This window comes from Passer domesticus, chromosome 7, assembly GCF_036417665.1.
Source record: "Passer domesticus isolate bPasDom1 chromosome 7, bPasDom1.hap1, whole genome shotgun sequence".
Taxonomy (NCBI): Eukaryota; Metazoa; Chordata; class Aves; order Passeriformes; family Passeridae; genus Passer; species Passer domesticus.
Window position 1 is genome coordinate 32,590,347 of NC_087480.1, and position 23,888 is coordinate 32,614,234.

At 45.5% G+C, this 23,888-nt stretch overlaps 1 protein-coding gene across 6 annotated transcripts in view; it reads right to left on the reverse strand.

Moving 5' to 3' along the window:
* Positions 1 to 4,039: 4,039 nt before the first annotated feature.
* Positions 4,040 to 23,888, reverse strand: part of MTA1 (metastasis associated 1) — a 74,848-nt gene continuing 54,999 nt past the window's right edge. For 3 of the 6 annotated variants that reach the window (XM_064427463.1, XM_064427466.1, XM_064427467.1), the window contains exons 17-21: positions 23,166 to 23,201; positions 17,647 to 17,658; positions 12,782 to 12,813; positions 9,784 to 9,935; positions 4,040 to 5,707 (exon numbers count right to left, since the gene is read on the reverse strand). In XM_064427463.1, the coding sequence (XP_064283533.1) occupies positions 5,569 to 5,707; positions 9,784 to 9,935; positions 12,782 to 12,813; positions 17,647 to 17,658; positions 23,166 to 23,201 (371 nt within the window). In that variant the 3' untranslated portion in view covers positions 4,040 to 5,568. The remainder of the gene's footprint in view (positions 5,708 to 9,783; positions 9,936 to 12,781; positions 12,814 to 17,646; positions 17,659 to 23,165; positions 23,202 to 23,888) is intronic. The other 3 variants (XM_064427464.1, XM_064427465.1, XM_064427468.1) reach the window with 3 other exon arrangements.

Below are 23,888 nucleotides of genomic sequence, written 5' to 3' on the forward strand. Positions count from 1 at the left end.
GGAATGGATGTCCCCATTGTCCCCGCTCCCCAGGCTGCCCCGGGCCAGGGGGATCCCAGCAGGCTGCACGCAGGGAACGAGGATGCAGAGCTCGGTGTGAACCCCCGGGGGCAGGCGTGATCCCTCCGTGCAGTGGGATCACAGTGGGACCAACCCACCAAAGGCAGGAGAGCAGCTGGAGGGTCAGAGCCATGGTGGGACTGCAGAGAGCAGCCAGGGAATGCCACTGCAGAGCTGGCACTGGCAGCTCTCCCCTGGGTTTTCCAGGGAAAGAAAGGGTGTCCCAAGGAACGGGCTGTACTCAGAGCCGGGCTGCAGTGGCAAAGTTCAGCTCAGGGCAATTGGCCATTAAGCCCTCCCAGTGCCACGGCCCCCCCGGCCATGCTGTGGCCAGAGGTCGGGCTGGCCATGGCGCAATGTGGCTCTGAGGGCTGGCACAGCAGCAGCAGCAGAATGCTGCCCAGTGGCTGCCCAGCATTCATGTGTCTGTGCCCCACACGCACACCACCTCCAGGACAGTCTCAGTGAGCCCCTGGGCTAGGGAAGGACTGGACACACAATCCAGCACCTCACGAGTGCTGCAATGTCCCCACAGCACCACGTTCTCCTTCCCCATCAGCATCACCCACCCACTAGGATGGATTTGGCCTTGGGTCCCATCAGACACTATGGGCATCTTCCTGGGATGCGGGGAAACCCAGCTTGGCTCCTCACTCACAGGCTCCACACGTTCACCTCCCTCCTGTCCTGCCTAGGGGCTGCCAGAGCACAGGCAAGGAGAACAAACTCACTCCTGCTCAGATGGAAAATCTCTGAACGAGCACAACTTGGCTGAAACCCTCTGGCCAGAACCTGTAAATCTGCTCCCCGTGACACTGCCAGCATCCCACGGAGCACTGGATCCAGGTGGAGAGTCCCCTTGCAGGAGGGAAGGGAGGAAGCTGTCTGCAGAAAGATGCTGAATTTATGTTATTCATTCTCATTCCAGGAATGTGGTGAATGAACTTGCAAAGCCCAGGGCAGGAATCAAGTGTGCTTCAACCCTGACCCGCCCTGACTTTCTTCCAGGCTGAAGAAGAGGTGGAGACAAGCCCCAGCCCCACAACCCATCTGAATTTACTGTGTGTCTTTTCTTGAGGCAGCTTTCCTCCTCCTGCACGGGTGTAACGTGATCATCAGAGACTGAGTCTTCCACCAGGTTTTGAAGCTGCTCAAGGAGGGCAAAACCCTTCTGTCAGTCCCCAGGGAGGGAAGTGAGGGCAGGAGGGACAGGGGGATGTGGGCCACCCCAGCCTCCTTCCCTGGGAAGGGCCATAAACACCATCCACACTCCAGACATGTTCATATTCACAGCAGATCCTATCACTGCTGGCTCTTGCAGGCTCACCTTGGAAGGCACTGACTACATTTACAGGAAAAACCCCAAACAAACCCTCTCTCACCAGCTAGAGAGGGCTGTCATGCCTCGACTTGCCTTTCTGCAGTGATCTTCCCTTTCTCCCTCTAATGCTGCTGCCAGAACTTATTTGGGTTAATGGTGTTTTTAAGTCTGTGCCCTCTTGATGGATTAAGGAAAATAGAAAAGATTCAAGGTCCAGTTTCTGTCAACTAGTCAAATCCCTTCTTCTCCTCACTCATAGTCAAAATCTGCCAGATTTTATTTGTGCTCTTCCCACAAATCCCCCAGCAGGCTGGCACACCTCCTGTGCCACTACTCATCTCAAGCCCCCTGTGAACAGGTGAGTGCCCTCTCCCCGTGTGGCAGTGGGAAGCAGCTCCACCATGATGCAATCCCACCATCCCAAAGAGCCTCTCCAGCTTCCCAAGGTCTGGCTTGTGTAACACTTGCACAGAGCCAGAGCCCGCAGCAGAGCTGGCACCAGCTCCAAATTTCCATTTCAAAAGAAAATTTCAGCGTGTATTTTGCTTTACGACTCTCCAATAGTATCCTGCTTACAGCCCTCCTCCCACAGCAGGAATGCCAGGTTTGGAATTGTTAGTTTTGGTCATACTTTGCTTTTTTTCATATTGTTTCATCAGTGCTGTTACGGTCAGGGCGCTGCCTTCATGTTACAGCAGCAAAACCAGAGATCACAGGGAGCTGCTACTGACAAGCTGGTAAAATGCAAAATGCAGTGTAAAAAGCGTCCCCAAAACACCAAAGTTAACTTAAAAATAATTAAATCTGTAACAAAAGCATTTTGGCATAAAGTATTGTAGGAATGTTTGGATTTCTCTTTTGTTTTTTACATACTTAAAAAGAAGCAGGAAGCAGGAAAGTATGTAAAATTGCAAGCATGGAGCTGAGTCTGGAGGTCAGCATGCTCCATCCACGTGAGCATGGAGCACAGCCCTCTCCCAGGGATCACAGCTGAGCCTGTGACATATCTGCTCCCACGTCTGCATGGCAGAGAGGAGAGTGAAGGATTGGGATGCCAGGGACACACAGCTAAGGGAAAATACCCAAATGCATGTGGCAAAACTTATTACTTCCCAACAGACCTGGCCTGCTTCGGGTGGGCAAGCACTTCCCAGCTCCAGGCTCTCCTCCCCCTACAATCTCAGGGGCTCTTTAGCAGGTGGGAAGTAATGGCAGGCAGGGACCTGGAAAATGGGACATTGCCCCAGCTGTATGAGCGTTGCTCTATTTTGACAAGGCTCTAGAGCAGGAGGGTGAGTAACCAAAGTCAATTCCTGCAGCAACAGCACAGGAATGTGAATACAGAGGAGAGGCTGGCACTGGAGGGGCTGTGACAGCAGCAGCTCAAGGGAGTGACCCCTCGGGCTTGGATAGGTCAGTGCCTGGACCCACCACTCCCTGCACTTCCCAAGAGCCAATGCTTTCCTTTGGTGGCCAAAGGGATCTTCCAGCCTCTCCTCCCAAGCTGGTGCAAACATAAGCCAGTGAAACAAACACATGGCAGTGGAGTCTGCTACCACACGCCAGAAAACAGCATCTCTATTGAAGGACACGCAAGAGTCCTTCAAAGTTAGGGCAGCACAGGACGTGCTCTCTCTCCTTGCCTGGACTCGTTCCCAGAGCAATCTCTGGAGCCGCTCCAAGAAAGCTTTTAAGCCGTTGGAAACCGCAGGGCTGGCACCCCCAAGTGGTTCTTGTGCTCCCGGTGCAGCCGGAGCCGCCTCTGGCCGGGGCCATCGAGCGCTCAGCAGCAGCCCCCGGGATGCTCGGCACGGCAGCGGCCCCCGGGATCCCCGGCACAGCAGCAGCCCCGGCTGTCCGAGCTGCCCCAGCCCAGGCACAGCAGGGGCCAGCTCACACGCGGGTTTCCAACGTGATGGGTTCAGATTTCCTTTTGCCACTGGAAGGAATCCACACGAGCACTTGCCCTCACAGAGACAGAAGTGTTACAAAACCCTCCTGCAGCCGGTGTTTCTCCTGTACAGAGGGTTAAGCCTAAGGATTGATGGTGACAAAACTGCCAATGGCACTAGTGCTGCTTGCAGCCTGAGGGCTTTTGTGCCCTTCCTGAGTAGCACATCCTTCAGGAAGGGCTGTCCTGCCTCACTTTTAAGCTGTGGACAGGAAACCCTGACCTGTGGCACATAGATCGGCCAGGGTGCACAGGTCCTCACAGCCACGGGGTGAATCTTCCCACTCTTGAGCAGCAAACGAGAGCAAACAGGGAGCCCATGCTGCTCATCTCTGAGGACAGGGCAACGCAGAGGTCGGACCTGACCCCCAGGGATGTCCCTGTGCCACACCCAGAGGCAGGCCTGGAGCAGCAGGGCCGGGAGCTGCTGTGGACAAAGGGTTCATTCAGAGGCCCAGCCCCGCATCTGCTGCCGGTTTGAGGAGGAGGAGGGAGGGAGACGCCTCTGAAGTGTAAGGAAATGTTTAAACTGTACAGGAGAGGAATCAAACTATGAGTGACTCAGACTCTTGCCATGTACTGCTGGCACAGGGACCCTGGAGAGCAGAACACAGCCCAGGGAAGGGACGGAAGGCGCAGGGCTGTGTGCCCCAGGCACAAGGAACCCAAGCAAGGGCAGCTGTTTCAGAAGAGACAAAAAGCAGATGTTTCACAAAAGCTCACTTTCCAGGTTTATTAAGTAAAGTTAACTGAATTGTTTTCATTTTGTGGGGATTCCTTTCCGTCTAACCCGGCGGGTTAACAGAGTTGCACAGAATCACGGTTGGACTGTGATAACCCAAATACAACTTTGGCTCATCTCACTGCTGACACATATGGAATGACTTGGGGGTTATTACATGCTGTGTCTGCTTGAGGCAGGTACATGTACAGATCAGCACAAGTTGCAAATGATAGTTTACATCCTTTCAAAACCGAGCAGGGCATCCAGCAAATGCACTGCCGTGAGAAGACATATGAAAAAGAAATTATACAGACTTGCAAATACATAAGAAGTTGAAGAGATGCAAGAAACCTCAAACACAAGAAATGTCAAGGGGGGAAAAAACCACTTAAATTCAGACACAATGTATTCAAATGAAAACCCAGCTGTAATTTAAAGTCCCTTCAAAATGGGAAACATACAGTAACGCAATTAAAGAGAAACCAGGTCTCATCCTGGGAAAACGTGTCCAAAAGCACTGATGCACAAACAGGTTCAGAGTTCTAAGCAAAATGTCCCTGGGCATTGGTGTACTTGACTCTTGGAGCCAGAGCAAAGCAATTCATTACACTTGCTGGGCCTACTGCTAACAGCACGTAGGATCCCAGGTGTCACAGAGAAGGCAGCACGCAAATGCTGGTTACGGGAGAAACGCCACGGGCCACATCTCCCAGAGAGCAACTCGAGTAAGGACACCTAATTCTGGTAGCCTGGCTCCACTGCACACAATATTAGTGTAATGCTCTGCAAGGTTCTTCAGTTCTTAGCTCACTCCTTTCTCAGCCTGAGTTGGTCTGTCTTGTGCATGAGCACAACTGGCTGTGCAAAATGATCCAAAAAACAGAAGGGACAGGACCAAAGAAAACTGGCTGAACCTGGGGCTGGCTTTCAGCTCCTATTTTCAAATATCAGTTAAAGATTGGAAATTTATCTACAAAAGAAATAATATAAATGAAATTAAAAAATGGCACCGTCCACAAAATTAAAAAAAAAAGAGAAAAGAAAAGAGAAATCTTACAACACAGCCTCATAAAATGGCTTTGCAACGAGAGCTCAGTCACAAAATGAAGGGTTCTAGCTCTTCGTACATCAGAAGAAGAAACAAAGCTAAAAAGTACTAGTCCACATTCTCTTAATAAGTTAAACTTACTTTCCCTCCCTCTTCTACAAAAGGGGTAGAAGCAAAAGGGAAAGGAGGCTACTAAAAATCAAAAAAAAGAAAAAAAATAAGGAAAATAAGGAAAAAAAGATAGGAGGGAAGGAGAGAGTGCAAGAGAGAGAGAGAGAGAGAGGGAGAGAGAGAGAGCAGTCTGTGGTCAGAGGCTCAGAGCAGGGCTGAGTTCCTTTTAAGGGTTTAAAAGATGCAAAACAGTTCCTCAAAAGTTCCCTCTCTTCAACAGTTAGCTCAATGCTGTAGCCATGGAAACTCAAGTAGATACTGGAGGAGAGATTGCCGGCGGTCCGAGCCGGGCGTTAATCCTCGATGATGATGGGCTCATCATTCATGGGCTGGCGGAGCTGCACTGCCTGCATGGGCCGCAGGATAATCGGCTTGTAAGGGCGTCTGGCGGCTCGCTTGGCTTCCGAGGAGGAAAGCAGCTTGCGGATTTTCCTGCAGACAGCAAGGAAGAAAGCACGGATTACAGAGGCACCGCGGGCTGCTCCGCTTCTCCAGGGGAGATGGGGCCCGCACACGCCTGCTGGGGGGGCTGACAATGGCTCCTTCTGCCGTGGCTGCCCTGGGAAACTCAGACTCTCTCATTTATAAACCCCCCGATGAACAGGAAACTGCGTTCTCTGCTCCAGAAGCCTTCCCCTGCAGGGCAGAAGGCATTCTGGTCCAGCCTTGTAGGACCAGGGTCTCTTGCTGTGAATAGAACGTTGAAATAGTCAGGACAGCCAGTTTCCACACCACTGATTTATTCTGAATTTATTTTGATCATGTGCTGCAGGTAGCTCTGGGGAAGTTTACAAAGCCAAGGCAACACTGACAGGGTGTTCCCCATTCTCGCTTCTCCCACACTGCGTGTGCCCAACCCAGAGATGGGCAATATTCACATCTTGTATTTGGTTAAGGATTTCCCTATATGTACAAGACTGGCAACAAGTCCTATCAGATGCAGGAAGCTGTTTTGCATATGGAGAGAAAGACACACCAAAATTTTAAAATTACCACAGTAAGTTATTCAGAGACAAATACTGAATGATAGCTTGTTTCTTTTTGTTAATACCAGGCTCAGAGACAAAGGAAGTACCGTTTAAAAAACACCATCCAAGCCCAAAAATGCAGCAACAATGAAAAATGTACTGTGTAATTAAAATGAGGAATTCTTTTATACAGAGGATGTTGTGGTGGTCAAAGGCACTGAGAGATTAGAAGGGAAAGTAATAAATATTCACAAGAGTAGTTCACCAGTACTCACTATGAGTCTTCAGCTCAGGAACTGGGGCAACAAGAAGGGTCTGATAAGGCAGCACTGCCTTCCTTCACAGGCTCCTGACAGAACAAGGTTTTGGCTGACCGTGAGAGACAAGAGAGGAAGGGCTCTACAGCCCACATTTCAGCCACCTATCCCCCAATTTCATTTAGGGAACACTACTGGGGCCAAAAGCCCCTTTTGTTGGTTGTGGTTTTGGCTGGTTGGGTTGGTTTATTTGTCAGTGGAAGAGAGACCTTCTCACTGAGCTGATGCCTATCACTGTGCTATGATTTCTGCCTTTAAGATGTGATGGCTGCTGAAGAAAGTGGTCAAAATACCACCCCCATCCTCAAAAACTTACCCTTAGCACTACCAGGACTGACAAACCATCAACTTCAGCTGAAGATTTTGAATCACTTCTTGTCAGGTTTGCTCATCTCTTCACTTGTTTTTTTTTGCCCACTGAGCAGGACAAACTGCTGCACTTACACAGACATTTTTTGTTTGCCCAGTGTCCCCATTTCTCCAGCACCTTCTAGAACTAAAAGGCCACAGAGTGAGGAGAGGTGAAAACAAGCTGTCGAAGTGGTGGTGGGGGAGAGAAAAAATAAAATCTTGATACAATGACTTTTCCAAGATATTTGACTGCAATTGATCCACTTTCAGCCAGCAGAGCTCCTTGCAGCACCCGTGTGTGCTCCATCAGCCAGGCTGCCATCAGAAACACGTCCTCCAGCATTCTAGATTCTGATCAGGTCACCCGCTGCCTCCGCTTGCATGAGTTATAAATGCCAAGCTCCTTACTGGGAACCTTCAATTCAAAAACTTATTCCTTTCATTCGACCAACTTTTCAAACTGCTCCTTCAGAGCCATACAGTTTTCCAGCACCTCTGTTGTGTTCTCAACAGAGCTACACAAAAAAAGGGGAGAGGGGGAGCGTGTAAAACTTCAGGGAAACCTCCTTGCTGTGACTGAGAACACAGCCTGACCCTCAGCTGGAGGACGATATGCAGATATTGCAGCTAGATTGATTGCTATGGAGCCAACACAAAGCTCAAATTGTTTCAGAGCTCACAAACAAGCCTTACATTCCTGACACTGGAATGCAGCAGATGGTTCAGGGAAAAGTTAGAGGTGAAATGCCCGACAGAAAACCCGTGCCACTGACAATGCTCCATCGCTCAGGCTTCCCTGCTCTTCACAGCCTGCCAAAAATCTCCTTTCACCACTCATCAGTCAGTTAAGCAGCATGGCTGTCAGACAAAGAAGCCTGGGTGGTTTTTTTTCCCCTTTTATTTCACTCTCTTTTTAAATGGAAGTGATAAGATCTTACTGAGCTGATGCCTATCACAGAACCACGATTTTCATTAGTTGTGCTGGTTGCTGTGGGACTGATCCTTGCTGCCTCTGTCAGTGGTTCTGTATGAGCAAAGGATTCTCTATCTACAGTAAATTGTTGTCACAAGCAACACCACACTGGATGAATATTGTTACAGTTCTGTCCAGGTCAAAGGGCAGGACCTTGTACTGACATGCTGCCACCATGCACCTGGAGTATTTAATGTGCCTTGCACGGGGAAGTTGTCAAGAAGAGCTCCCTAGATGCAGGACTGTGAAACAAGCCTTGAGCATCTAAGGAGTGCATACCCTGTATCTAAGGGCTGCATACCCTGAGTCCACAATGGCACATGAATCTGAGAGCTGCAACAGGATCCCAGTACCTCTTTATCAGAGTGACAGCAGTACTAAGAAAACTGCTACCCCTGAAAATTAAATCCTTCTCTCACTTTATTTTCAATTATATATGGAATTCCATATATAACTGCTTTCTTTCACAGCATCTTGCAGGCACACAAAGGAGAAGGGAAAGACATGGCAAAGATATAAGCTGGTATGAAATGCACAGTGGCATTAAAGGTGTCCATAGGAATAAGTCTGACCAGGAAATTAATTTAATGTGTCTTCTGAGTTCCAACAAGGTGTTTCCTGCACTGAAAACTAATCATCCAATAGATCAGTGGTTAGTAACTTGAATGTCACTAGTATCACCTATTCTACAAAGCCCATCTTTCATACTAGGCCCACAGAATAGCTCCTTGACACTTGAAATGCTTTGCAGGTTAAGGAGAAGTTTGGAGATGCCAAGACTCTCACCTATGACCTTTGTGCTGAACAAATGAAGACTCAGAGCAGTGCCAAATTTAGAGTACCAAAAGAGACAAAGCACTAAAACTCTCAACCTCCTCAGTCACTTGAAGGGTTCAGACATCCAGCAATTCCCAGTCCATCACTGCAAGTGGGGGGAAAGGCAAGTGCTTCTCTGCTGTTGGGGCACTCACTGATAGTGCAAGTGTTGATAACTCCAGGCTTCAGACCGAGACAGAAGCCAGACAGCATCTCTGCTGTCAGAGAGGGCTGGAAAGCAGGGCTGCAGCTTTGTTCTGACCTTCCTCAAGGTTACCCAGAAGGGAGGCATCAAGTTCTTGGGAGGAAACCACACAAGCCAATTTCTCTACCTTCTCATCACACCCAGGAACAACACTCCCATGCTAGGAATACCAGTACTGGGAACTTTGCCTTAGGGATCAGGTCACATAGCTTCTGCCACTCTGTCAGCAGTCTGTAAACAGTTTGAAGTGAAACTCACACAAGGAAAGTTTCTTCTACTATTTTTATCCTGTGGACAGATCAACAAGAAGAATTAGGACTAGCAGAAGCAGTACCACCAATGGAGGAAGATTGACACTGTAGGGCTAAATCTCACTGCTACTGTGGTAAATGCAAACCACTGAAAAATGAGTCAGCTCAGCCCATGGAATCCCTCTGTCACTTGCAGGTTTCAGAACCCAAACACGTGGAAATGTCTTGAGGAGTAATGTGAGCATGCAAGCGGACATGCAGAGCTCTGTGTGTAGGAGGCTCTGCTCCTCAGTGTCACCTGGGAGCCAGGAGGGCCCTAACCTGTCCCCTGAGATGGGACCTGCGAGGACAGCAATGGGTCTGAACCAGTCACCTCAGTCTTCCTTCCCTTTGCATCCATCTCCTACAGCAATTGTTCTGGGAGAAGAACAAGAATCTGCTTTCTCTGGAATGTAAGTGTATGATTATTTCCCACCTTTACCCACCTCAGCACTGGCTGTGGTCTCTGCATTCAGTTTGTAGCATCAGACCCTGCTGACAAGATCCCCCTCTAACCACAATGCCAGCTGCAGCACCCACAAAACAACACACATCCCCTTAAATCCTCTGAAACACCGTGTTTCCTACCTGGTTTCTTCAGTGGCCATGTAAAAAACATCATCAGGTGCATCAATCCAGTTCATCCTCCTCCTTTTCACTGGAGGCATGGATCCACCACGAATTAATCGGACTTTTGTTGGGTATGATTTCCCATTGAGCAGCAAGTTTCGGCTTGGTCCCTAACGTGATACACAAAACAGCACAGTTATGGCCTGCAACAAACCTGCAGCAACATGTGCTAAGCACTCAAAGGAAAAGAGAATTAAAGTTTTTGTATGGCTTGCTGAGAGTTGAAGGTAAATACCTCCCCCCTGGCCCAGGACTGAACACAGAATTCACACATAAGCGATTGTTCACAAGCAGTACAAGTCAGGCACCTTCAATATGCAATAGGACAGCAATACTTCAGCGACAGGACAAATAATAAATGGAAGGCATTACTAATAATTTGTGGCTTGTGTCTGAAAGATGACATCAAGTTCAAAAGACTGAGAATCAGACTTAGATTTCAGCTAGTACCATAAATCTGGAGCAACTCTATTGATTTCAGGGAAAAAAAATCTTGCTACAGAGCAAATCAAATACAAAAATCAGAATTTACAGTTATTCTGGAGTACTAAACTTACCCATATCCCTTTTGTTCTAGCAAGGTCAATATTTAATGAGGATAGCATAGAATTAAATATGTTGTTGAAAACAAATGTGGTACTACAAAGCTTAGCAGCTTTCATGATAAAACCCTTTTAGTACTGAACACCACAGATTTCCCGTAACAACACATTGGCTTTGCGAATCAACACAGGCATCATTTTCCAGACTCACAGTAAGCCCCTTACACTCAGCTGGAAAAACATGAGCTGTTATTAAGAGAGGTGCAGATGAAAGGGAGCAAAGTGTAAAGCTTCTCAAATGCAGCTGTCCTTGATCACTGAAGTCCAGTGCTGCTGCCCCTCTTCCTGCTGATCAGCACATTGAGAAATCCAACTGAAATCAGTAACACTGAGCAACTGGGAAAGATGCAAAATGAAGGCCCAGAAAATTTGATATGCATGAATTAAAGCTGGTCAGAAAACACCTTGGTAGAAATTCAATTGTGGTGTTTCACAGGCCATCATCCACGGTCAGACCATCTCCCCAGATGCACCAAGGCTTCCCCCTCTGTCCATGGAATGGGTAACTGAGTGTTTGTGTGAGAGGTGTCTGCCCTGGGAGACCCACCTCAAAAGGAATGGAGGGGACATGGGACTTCAAATCCTTAAGTTCAGGTTATTGGAATAACTAACTGAATTTTAACACCTTGACTTAGAAAAGGAAGAATTCAGTCTAAAAACCAAGGGAAAAACCCAATAAACCCCGGTGTCTATCTCATTTTGTATCTGAGCAGAAAACAGAAAATGATAATGACTTATTTTTTGACCAGCCTTAATCAAGTGCTCTAGCAAGATCTGCTTCCTGTAGAACATCAGGGCTTTAGAGCTAAACAAACCCCCACCTTTTAAAACCCTAAGCTCTTTAGGACTGTTGCATACAAGTGCAATAATTTAATTTCTTAGTTGCCCAGCTCCATGTTATACAAGACAGCTTCAGTACCACAGCAGACCACTGAAATACTTCAACAATTGCTTTTAGATTTGACATTTGTTAAGCAAAAGGTTTCAAATAAAAGCTTTTCTGATGGCTTTATTTTTACCCCCTCCAGGTTTCTCCAAGAAAATCCATTCATTAAGGTTACAGAGTTATTTTTTCCACATATGCAAGATAAACAGGAGAACAACTCCAGAAAAGTTATTGGAAATACCTAGAAAGGGCACCCCTGTGCTTCCAGGTTGCCTTTTCACTACCTACATGGTGAAATCTATTTCAAATGATACATCCTGAAATGAGGACCTTTAATTTTTCACACGTGATTAGGCAACCAGAAATCAAAGCAGTTCTAGGAGTTTTACCCTAAAACGTATTAAGTCATCAGAGATTTCTCCCTCTGCTCCGAGTTGTTTATTCAGCAGACACAAACAAGTAGCCAGTCTTCTCAGTGACATGGAACGAAGCTGAATTGATGGAGGAATAAAATTTACCACTTTGGATGGAGGAACGAACCAAAGGAATGCTCTGTCATTCCAAGCAGCCCGGCACACCCAAGCTCTGGCCTCCTCTCAGGCCACTGCTCACTTCCCCAAGCACTGTCAGGTTCAGTAAAGCCTGTGATCACTGTGCAGTGACCATCAGTCACACCTGCTGCTGGCTGACCTGTGTCACAGCGACCCTGCTGACACTAATGCATTGTGGCACTTCAGCTAACGAAGCAAGCTCCACTTGATCAACATCACAAGATCATTTTTGGGGCAGAAAAAAAAGTATGCTTGAAGTTGTTTCCCATAAGCCACGTGCAAGGTGGAAAAGGGATGCACAGCCTTTGCACTGGCCCCTTCACAATTCAGTGAGAAAGCATTCTGCCAGAGACACATCAATCAGACTGGCTATTTGCTTCTGTCCTTTGATTAAACTCAGCACAATAGATGAAAGGCTACAAGTATTTATTACTAAAAAAAAAAGAAAAAAAGAAAAAAAAAGAACGTAAAATACAAGCATTCTCAGCAGGTAACTTGCACACCAACTTGCTAAAAAAAAAAAATTTAAAAATAAACTGTTTTTCAAACAAACCCTTCCATCATTTAAACCTTTCTCTGTCAGGGAAACACATTCCAACTAGAAACACATCCCAGAACTTTGCTGTAAGCAGCCACTCAGTTTCTGCATGAGCAGAAACAAAACATTCTGTTCAAAACCGGATCTCATTTATAGATATAAAGACACATAGATTTGAGGTTTAAATTGTATTTAACCACTAAGATGATTCAGATGCCCCAAATTTTATTTTTTTTTTCTTTTTCAGTGAGTTGGAAATTATGACCAGCTGCAAACAGCAAAGGTGGAAGTGAAGCACTACGGTTTAATGGGGTGTTCTATCTAGCGTGGGTTAATAATTCTTCTTTTCCCTGTTTTGGTTAAATGAACATTCTCTTACCATTTGTCTGGTTTGTCCGTGGTTAGGCAGACCTAACAAACAGGAAAGAGAATAGAGCTGGTAAGACCATTGCTTTTCCAAGACAGAAAAAAGTACAAAATCAAAACACACGCAGCTATGATTACAACTGTGTTGTTTTGCTCAGCCTAGAGTGCCTACTGAACTGACTTCTGCCCTCCTGGAAAAGTGACTGAGAAAAGCTTCCTTGGCAACGTGGTTGGAAGAGCAGAGGGCCCGAGTCACAAACACGTTCCACTGGCCCAGTCTCTTCTCCATTTCCTCAAGCCTTGCTTCCCACTAGCACTAGAAGCACATCTCCTCTTTCAGATCCCAGGCTTGCTGTGCGTCTGGGGAAAAATCTAACGTTCTCCTTTAGTCTGAGGAATTTACTGACGTCAAGAAGGAGAAAGTGGAAGGCATTATTCACTGTCAAGGCAGCAACAAACAGAATCTTCCTTATCCTCCTTGGGTCCCCTGGGAACTCCTCAGCACAGACGTCAGCTACAAGCCATTAGCAAACAGAGTGTATCTGCTGAACCTGCCACAAGTAAACACCTCCTGAGGCACAGAGCACAGCCACTGAGCTCTCACAGAGAGCTCCCAGGCACACACAGCCCAGGCACCACGGCTGGCTGGCACCAGGTACCCTCTCACACTGCCCTCCACTGCACTGTGCACACACAGGAGCCTGCAGGACCCAGAGCTCCTGGGATCTGAGGGAAAGGCGTTGCTGTAAGGCAGCACAGCCTGGCACAGAATGGACTGCGAGGCCCAATAAGGCTGCATGCTAGCACTGTTTGGTTTTACAAGATGCATGTTCCCAGAAACCACCACTTCATTAGCATCTGCACCAAACCACCTTCCTCAGCCCCTTCTCGCTGAGAACCAGAATGTCAGTGCAGCAAATCCAACAGGTACTACAGGACAGGCATCAGCAAATGCCATTGCTGTTTGCGAAAGGTCTCAGTATGAATTCTGCTTTGACATCCATAGGATCTTTGAACCTTCCCATTGCTAGTGAGTTAGCTGGAATTAAAAACTTTTTAAAGGAAACAGCAAGAATGAACTTTCACAGCTCATGGTCTGTATTCCAGCAGGTTCCTGGAAGTTATTTGGTAAAACCAAACACACTGTTCTTGCATTGAGTATGACAGGAAATAGGGCACAGTAGTGTCAGGAACGAGGAGGGCAAAGCAGGGGACATTTTCAGAGCATTGAATTTATCATGATATACCACACTAGAATCATCAGTTATATCAAGCGTATTCTCCATCCTGTGTAGATGTTATGCTGTTAGCTACTTCAAATGGGAAGACACATGGTTTCAGTTCTTGCCGCATTTCTGTGCCTAAATATCCACAGAGATGAAGAAATAGCTGCCAAAAATATCTCCACCAAGCCTGTGGGACAGATGTACCAGGCACCAGTAAGAAGGCCAGTAACAACCTTTGGATGTTGACAAAGGCAGTGCAGGCACCAGATAATAATTTGTTTTTACATGGGAGCAACCACAGCATCCAAAACACAGCTGTGAGCAGCTGTTTGGGATGGATGGATGGATGGATGGATGGACGGACAAAGGGCTCCACAGATGCTGGGAAACAGCACAACCAGCAGGATGCAGCCAGAATCTGTCATCTTCAGAGCTAAGCTCCAGCACTTGTTACTTTCTTCTCCCTTCCATAACTGGATTATGTTTTCTCCATTCACAGAAACTCTGAGATGTAAATCAACTGATGCTAGTCCCTGGACTGAAGCCACATATTTTCTTTTAACCACACTCCAGATCAGTTTTTTTCTTGTAGTAAGAACACCCTTGATGCCAGAAAAGACTGTCCTGATATGTGGCTGCTGCTGCAATGACTATTGCTGGATGTACAACAGACAGTAAACAGTGCTATTTCCAGGCACCAGAATTAAACCAGACTATTCCATGGTGAGAAGCTGAGGGATGCCAGCTGAACAAAGGCTGAGCAGAACTGCTGCATGCTCTGAGCCCCAAAGCTTCAGAGCCCTCAAGCAGCACAGAAGCAGCACTAACGAGAGGAACACAACTCCCTCCCAAACTGCCATTTCTAGGCTAAAGCTGCCCATGACAACTTTTTGCTGGAATAAAATAGGACACAAAGCAAAGCTACAGCTTCAATGCAATTTATACCCTTGCTCTCACAGCAATAAGGTATCAATTAGCATATTAATATTGGTGAATTAATCCATGAATTTTCACTTTAGTCACACTTCAATAACTGGAGTCTGAAAGAATGAAAACAGGCACTAAAATGACCTTATTCAGTTTGCAATTAAAAAAAATTATCACAGTAAGAGCATATGCAGCCAAAACACTGCTATTAAGTGAGCAACCCCTATGCACAATCACCACCAAAGAGAGGCACAGAGCACATCTGTAACCCATTGTGGAACTGCTGGCAAGTCAACAGGATGCATCTGGACTGGAAACAATGGATTTTCACCCAAAAGTTTTTGGTGGCTTCTGTGTGAGAGAGGAAGCCTGTAAGACAGGCACCTCTAAAAACTAAACCAATCCTGTGTCTGTGGGTGAGTGGTGGCACAGGCAGAGAACTCACCGTGCCAGACTCACACCTGCCCCATGTGCCTGCTCCACTTTCACAGATGAAGATTTGAGAGATGTCTCTCCATGCATTCACAAGCAGGTTAAAAATAAGAGAGCATAAGAATTTAAATCAGGAGTAAAATACAACAGTTCTGGCAGCTCCTCTCCAGAAAAAAAGTCTGACTATATTTTAAGGAGGAATGTCCAGAGAAGACACAGAGTAGAAAATGTGATTATTCCATCTGATACCTAAGGTCCAACTGCTTGAATTTGCACAGCTCCACATCAGCATCAACACTGACCTCCTCCAAATGACAGAAAAATACACAAACAACAAAAGGAAGTGTTTTCAGGATTGACCAAACATCTAAAACCACAAGTGTAAAGGTATACAGTGACAAATCTTAGCAGGTCTTCCACTCTTTTGCAGCCAAAGAAATTCAAATATGCTCTGAAAACTCCAGACTAAATGTTAGGGATTTTTTTCCATAGCATTGAAAAGAACCCAAAGCTGTAGAAAATCTCTTGCCATCCAATTCCTCCTCTATACACTGAAATAAAGAGGAAGCCCCAGAGAATAAAATGAAGACAAAGTCAATTGAAGCTACAGCTGCAGAGAATCATAAATGTCTTTTGCCACAGCCGATTCCACACCTTACTGAAATGGCAATGGAAGAGCTGATCACTGCAGAGATTAACTGGCACCCTCAGGGCACGTCTGCTCCCCACAGCTCAGTGCCAAGGACCTCAGAACTGCTCCTCAAGCTAAGCACAACCAGAGATTTTGGATGAAAACCAGTCCAGCAGGTTACTATGCCCTAATGATCCCTTCATGCCTGAAGTACCAAAGCTGCAGGTGAATAGACTTTCTCCCAAAGAAATACAGGTGGGGAAGGACTGCAATCAAACAGCAACACAACTCTGTTACTGCTGCTACTTTGCAGCTTTGGGTTATCTTTCAAGGATGGGGAAACCACCTCTCAGCCAAACAACCTTTTCCAACAGTCTCATGTCATTTGAATCTCAGGCTTTTGTATTTGTTTAAAAAAAAAATTGAATGAGAGAATGCCTAAACTTCCAGCAGCAACTACAGCACTGCCCCAAGAGCATGCTGTGGGAGTAGGGAATAGCTGGCACCCAAAAACATAGAGAGAAAGGGAGAACCTAATTCCCAATGGAAAGCAGACCAGCACATCTGGTCCCACTGGATGCCCAACTCTAGACATGCTCTTTGCTGCTCCAGTCCCATCCCCTGAGACTCAGCACCTCAATGGCACGACACCAAAACTACTCCCACTGCTCACACTCTGCCTGCTGTTTTGCCAACACCACACAACACACAGCTGCCACATGGAGAAGCAGGAGAGCCTAAACCCTCAGCAGGGAGCCCAGTGCAGGCTGGAGCACAGGGATATTCCCATGAAGTTACTACAGTAAGCTTCAAGAAGCTGCTGAAGCATGGAGAACTTTCTGCTTGGTCAGAAACCACCCAGTGCTTGGCACACCTGAACACACACCCTGCTGCTGTGTATTTACAGCCCATTTCACAGTCTGACACAAGTCTGTGCAGAACTGACCCTCGTATCAAGGAGGAAGAGTAGCCCAGCTTCCAGTTGGACACAACTCAGAGTTGGTAAGCTTGTGTTTACTAAAAGTTACTAACTCAAATCTTCTGCCACCACATACAAAAATTGCTTCATCAAGCAATTAGTCACAGCTGGCATTTGGTTTCTGCTTTGTTTACCCAGAACATATAATATGCACTAAGACTCAGAAGTACATCTTCAATCACAACAAACGCAGAGTTTCACAACCAGTGACTTCACTATTGCTTTCTAAAATCCATATATTCTTCATGTGCATTTTCCTGTTCCAAAAGTAATCTTCCTCCTGGGACTCCATCCTTCCCAGCAGTAACAAAAACATCAACAGTACCACATCTGTGAGTAAGCTGGGAAAAAAAAATTCATGCATGAACAAGGCTTGATGAACAAGGATTTCACTTCCAAGTTACTGGTTCACTTCAGGCAGTCTCAGTGTGTTGACATATAAACACACACACTTTTTTGCCAGCTTGCAAGAACACTTTAGCACCCCTGCCTCTCTTATAACTACCTAGAGTGTTTTACCACTGTTTGTGTCCACCTTCTAACAATCAGAGGCTACAAACTTTCAGAAATGCAAGTGCAACAATTAGAACAGAGCACAAATTGAGCCAAACACCACCTAGACTTAATGTTTTCTTAAACTTCTGTTGTACATAAAAACAATGTTAAAATTGCAATTTACTTACCTAAGTAAGTTCCTACCAAGATTGGCAAAGGAAAAGGAAAGAAAAGATTTAAGGTTAAAAAAGGTAAAGATTCAAGTAGTTCAGAATACAGTAGCTCAGCCCCATGCAACAAATAGAGATACACAGACTGGTTTGGCTGTAATGAAACACAGAAGTGATCAGAGTTCTCTGTTGGACAGATAAAACCAAGACAACATTAAACACACAGTAACTCCAAATGAGAGATTTTGCAAAGAGCAGCTTTAATTTTGGATAGGTAAGTACTGGTCTGTACCCAGCTCCTTCCACCAAGCCCTGCACATTAACATCACTGGATTTCAACAGCACTTCCTAAAATGCTTGGCCCAGCAGGTCCCACTCACTTGCTGTAACCCAGATGATGTATCTGTTCATGCAAGGCTGCACCTCCTGCCACAAGCACATCAAGAACCCTGCCAATATTTTCTGAACAGTGACATCCAACTGCAGAGAGCCAGCAGCTCTCCTTGGATAAGCACATTGAGAAGGGAGAGCTGCTTTCTGTCTAGGGGTTGAGTCAGTCAATACTGTCCACTCATATGCCAAAAAGAGCATCATGGTGGATTCTGCCTGGCTGTAACACACCAGGTGGTTAACAAAAGAGGAGACAAACTATGCACCTCTCTGCTTTAGGATTTGCTGATCCAAGCTATCTAAACTAGAAAGCTCTGAATTATTCACTGTTCTTAGCATCAGGAGTATTATCATCACACACATACCTACATATATGTCTGTGTGTATCTGTTAGATATATATATATATATATATATATATGGATGGTATGTGTCACACATTCCACTCAATTACAAATGCAGCCTCAGTACTATCCAGGGCACTTGCAATTCTGCCCTTGCTCTGTTACACATTAATTTCCTCTCACATTAATTACACCTGCTCTCTACCATTGCCTTGGGATATGCACTCTCCTCTCAATCCACATTTGCATCTTACTCCATGCCATCACTTTAAACAAAATAGTTTTCACTAGCTGATCCACAGAACATGATGCCCATCTGCTGATTTTATTTTCAGCTCTTTCTTCACAACACCAAAAGAACCTAATAAGAGTATCAAGGCTAAACTGAAAGCAAGTGAAAATTGTTTCACTTAGCATCTGAATACAAAATCCCATATGAAATCCTCAAAAATAATCATTCCTTTAGGCAAATAACCTTAAAGCTATAAAGATGCACAGGCACATGATTCTTGGGGTCTCCAAAAAGCAGTTCAAGCAACTTGACATTGTTCCCAGCTGTGCTGCAGCTAGCACTGAACATTTGCTCTCTTGTCACTAGTCAGCATTACTGGGGTTTGGATTCCAACAGCTAAAGCCAGGCCTTTCCCCCAGCACTCCACCATTTATTAAAGGACCAACACTCCCTGCTGTCTACAGTAATTCCTGGATGGGCACATTTTCAGTCCTGGTTATCCCTCAGTTTTTAGAGACAGCTGGGGTCACTGATGATAAAGGCAGAACTTTAATGCAACTTATGCATACAAATAAGTCCATATTTTCTCCAAGTCTATGTCAGCCAGAAAAAAAACCCATATATATATGTGTGTGTGTGCATGTAAATATAAAACATTGAGATAGTTTTGGTCCCCTACATAGCTGATGTTACAGAACTTCCCCATCTTTCCACCTTGAGCTGCTTTTGCTCAAGAACAGTTCTTCCACTGCCATCCTCATCTCTTGATAACTGAACTAAGGCCATGCCAGGCTAATGATTGCTTCCACTTTTGGTTCATTCACCTTTCCCAAAAAGATGTGAGAAACAATGAACCAGACCATGTTAAATTACACTGACATTCCATTTGGGTTTAGAAATCCCCAGCAGCAGAAGCAAGGTATTCCAACAGTTAATTAACCTCACTCAAAAATCTGCAGCTTGTTTCCAGCCAAAGTCCCCAACTGTACCTTCTGGCTACTGCAGCTTGTTATTCCACTCCCAGCTAGACTGAAAGCCCCCTATTATACTTCTGCTGTTCCTGTCAGCAGAGACAAGCATCTACAACTTCCACTTTGATAGAAGCATTTTCTATTATACAGAGTGTTTTCCAGTCCCTTCCCTGTTTTCATGTCTCTTCTGTAAACCCTCTCCAATTTTCAGCATTCGATCCACCACCATGTCATCAATGCAAGTTTGTTGCTGGGAAAAGCCTTCCCTTTATTGCAGCTACTCATTCATGTTCTCCCTCTTTCTGCCAATTTTAGGAGTGCATGTGATGACCCTGAAAAACAGATTTGATTAGATGAAAGCCAGCATGGTGTAAAAGAGAGGGGAGAAAAAAAAAAATCTAACAATGCTCTCTCCCTTCCCCCAGCAGGAATTTGCATAGCCAAGTACCACATAGATCCCACACTGCATGGCTGCAAGGAATCAAGTAAACATGTTCCTGCACACAAAACATCCTCTCTTTCCCTCCCCAGAGGAAGTTTCATAGCAAAGATTGTCAGTTGAGCTCCAGAACACCAATGAAAAAGCAATAAACTATGGATTTTTTAGCATCTCACTCTATTTGACAGCTTATGAGACTCTATGTACTTCTCATGTTCCAAAAATAGGATTCTGCTGCAATTTGTCCATGCTAAGTTAATGTTGAAGGAGAGCTGGGAAGTGTACTGTAGCCTAATGATGCCTCCAACATGATTTAAAGAGGAGGAAAACAAAATAGACAGAATTCCAAAGGAAAAATATTAATTACTCCTTGAATTTCAGCAGTTGTCATGTATAAAGATGTACCTTAATGCTTTACACTATACAGACACAAGCTGCTACCTGGCTCTTTCCTGCAAATAAACCTCTTGATTGTATTCTGCTTTACAACGTGGCCTTGAGGAAAGCCTTACAAAACCATCACATGCCATCATTTCCAGTGTTCAGGCTTCTCCCCTGTGTTTGGAGGTGATGGCCCAGCACCAAAAGGCTTTTATCACCAGCAAAGAGACTTCAGGTAAAGCCCACCATAACAGTGTCCACTGTTCCCCTGTCACAGACTTTGGCACAGTGACCTGTCCAAACCCTAAAATGTCTTCCAGGTGCCACCAACACAGCACATCAGCAGGAAGCAGAAAACTCCTGGATAACAGATACAATTTTGCACTAGGTTAACATCTCTTTGGAAATTATTTAAACACAGGTGGACAAAGTGTCTTCCTGAACCTAAAGTTGCGCAGAAAAAATATTTTCAGCCTCTCTGTGCAGATATGCTAACACCATCTCTTTTTTTGCAGTACACTCTCCTACAGTGACCTAAACTAGTCAGTGTGTCAAGGGGAGATGGGAAACATGAAAATAATAAGGGAACACCCCCAACTTCCCATAGTATCTATGGAAATGCAGAATCTGACCAGTTATAACAATTCAGGCTTACTCTCATTAATATTTTTCTACTATTTTGGGTCAACTATAATCCAAAAATCAGTTTTTCTGGATAGATGGGATTATTTCAATCCTTTTATACTCACTCACTGGCTCCTAAATTCTGGCCACTGTCATTCACCTCTTCTTCACAGCAGTTTCAACTCATGCCCTTCCTGCCAGCAGCCCCCCAGACTGCTAAGCCTGGATGACTCCACCCAAAACCAAGGAGAAGCCCCTGTGCCACAATCCCAGTTCTTTCATGGCACAAGAAACCAGTTGTGTCCATGCCCACAACCAGCAAGGTTTACCAGCTCACACATAAGGCAGCTGGAAACCTGTGCTAAGAGGCACCAACACACAAACTGGCACCAGGACAGAAAGAGATCCACCAAACTTCCACCATCTGCTTCCCTGTGCCCAACAGATCTGGATCCACGTTCTTGAAATGCTGTTTCCTTGCAGGTGGTTCCCTTCCCTCTCGGTCCTGGCAAAGCTTCCAGCAACCCAGGCTCAGGAAACATTACAGATGCAAAACTGTAGCATGGCAAACATTTTCCATTCACAAATAAATCTCAACCAACAGGTTTAAGCTGAACTGCTCACAAGAATATCCAGTTAACACTCACTACCCCAGCAGGTAAACAGATTCTGGGAGTGAACTGGATTCTGCTACCTAGCAGTTACAGGAACAAGTACTCCAGCAACTACTTCAGAGGCTGGCTGAGAACAGACCAAACAGGTAGAACAGCAGGTGCTCGGGAAGATCCAGACCCTGCACAGCTACACACACCTGCTTCAGAGAAACACAAACTCTGAGGAACAGGTGCTTTTCCAAAATCATCTTGCAGATGGCTCCAGCAACAGTTATAACTGAATGGAACACTAAAACAGAGATCCTCCATTTCCAGAAAATCATGTTGGGTTATCAGGTCCAGTGCTCTCTGCAGAGAGCCTTCCAGAGGGAAGGATCTGTTCTTCTACTTCCCTCCTCTGGGCCACAACATCTCTGAGCTTCCCAAGTGTGTCATCTGCTGAGTAGGACATTCAGCAGGGAGCAGCAGGTCTGCCCATAAGCAGGTGGTCACCAGGAGCTGTGGAAATTCAGTGAGCTACTCTGCACCCACATCCCTCTTTATTGGACGAAGCTTCTGAGGAAGCCAAACTGACCAATGCAGCAGGGTTTTGTTACTCTTCCCAAAAGACAAGTTACAAAACACATACAAACTCACCAACAGGGTATCAAGGAATAAATTCCCAAGGAGAGCAAGACAGTAGAACAACCCCTGTCCTCACTGCTGTATTCTCCACATGCATTCATATTTGCATGCATATAAATATGGGTAACAGCCATCCACTGACTCAGCCATGGAACACAAAGATTATCATCAGGGCATGCAGTGCTGGCCAGTTCATGGCAACATGTAAGCTTTTGTGTTTGACTGTTCACAGTGACATTTTGTGGTTGTCTGTCTCCTAAGTATTCAAAATTGGTCTGTTCTACTACATTTGGTGAAGTGACACCATATATAAGTTTCCTGCATGATCACAAATGAAAGATTCTGACATCTCTTCAGTACTCAGAACAGATTAATTTTTAACCAGTGGAAGTTTTGAAAATCATTTTCTACTGCCTGGAGAAAATGTGCAGACAGTCTCTCACCAGTGAGACTGTCCACTCACTGGAAAATACAGAGGTTTGAACTTGGGACTTGATGTAAATACTGTCTTCTATTTCTTTTGGTCCAAGCGAATTCAAAGCAGGTCAAGACATGTGAAAATTTGCTTTCTTAGAAGAAGTCAAACAGTGAAACAACCCCTATTTTCAAACCAACCATCACAGCTTCCTGCAGTTTCACAAAACTGCTGGAAGACTGTTCTGTCAACTTGAGGAATTAGGAATCAATTCTCAACAGAGGACTTCATGTCTTCAGTACAGCTGTACAACTTGTTGCCTGCATGTAAAAAGCCTGAAAGGTGAGCAGCAAAACCATGGGTGGAAGTGGTTACCCAAGGAACACTTAGACATCAACACAGAAGGTGCAGACAGACTCATTAGCCACAAAGCACAGACAAGCCAGCAGATGAAACTAAAAATCACTCTCCTAGCATAAGCTGAGCGCAGCTTCAAGGTCTTACCCCTGCTAGGCATCAACAGGCGCTTCTTCATGTTGCCTGATAGAGCACAAGTGAACAGAAAAGAGAAAAACATCACATCAGCAACCTGAATAGCAGCAGTTTTAAAAGTTCTTAATGTTAAAACACAATCAGATATCATAAAATGTTTGTAATTATATCTCAGATAAGCTACTTAAAAGGTTAAAATTAAAGATAAAAAATGAGAAAGACTCACTACACCAACTGTTCCTTTCCCTTGTTAAGGAGAGCTACCCTCTGCGTTCTCACTCCTGTTAGAACCATTTCAACAGACCCTTTTCTCCTCATCTGACAGAGACTGCGCTTTCCCTTCCATGTCACTCTCAAGCAAGAGCAATCCTTTAGAACAGAGACCTGGAGTCCACACCAGGAACATCCTGTTTCTATCTCCCACTTCAAACACCTTTCCCTTGCCTCCTCTTCTTGAGGAGGTGAAGCCCAAGCACAGAGGTGGTCAGTAACAGGGCCAACAAGGGAAACATCACTCAAAAAGTCTTTTAGGATATTCTTCACACTACTAATTTAAAAACTGAAGGGAAGTTTCTCCTTTGCTATCCCATTTGCAAGGTTGGCCAAGCCAGGCAGAGTTCCACTAGCACAGTGACGTTGTGTGCATGCACCTCCTAGGCAGTACACACCATGTGCCTCAGCCAGAAGGAGAAATGGGACAGGTGGCTTTTACAAAAGTTAAAAATAACCTCCCTC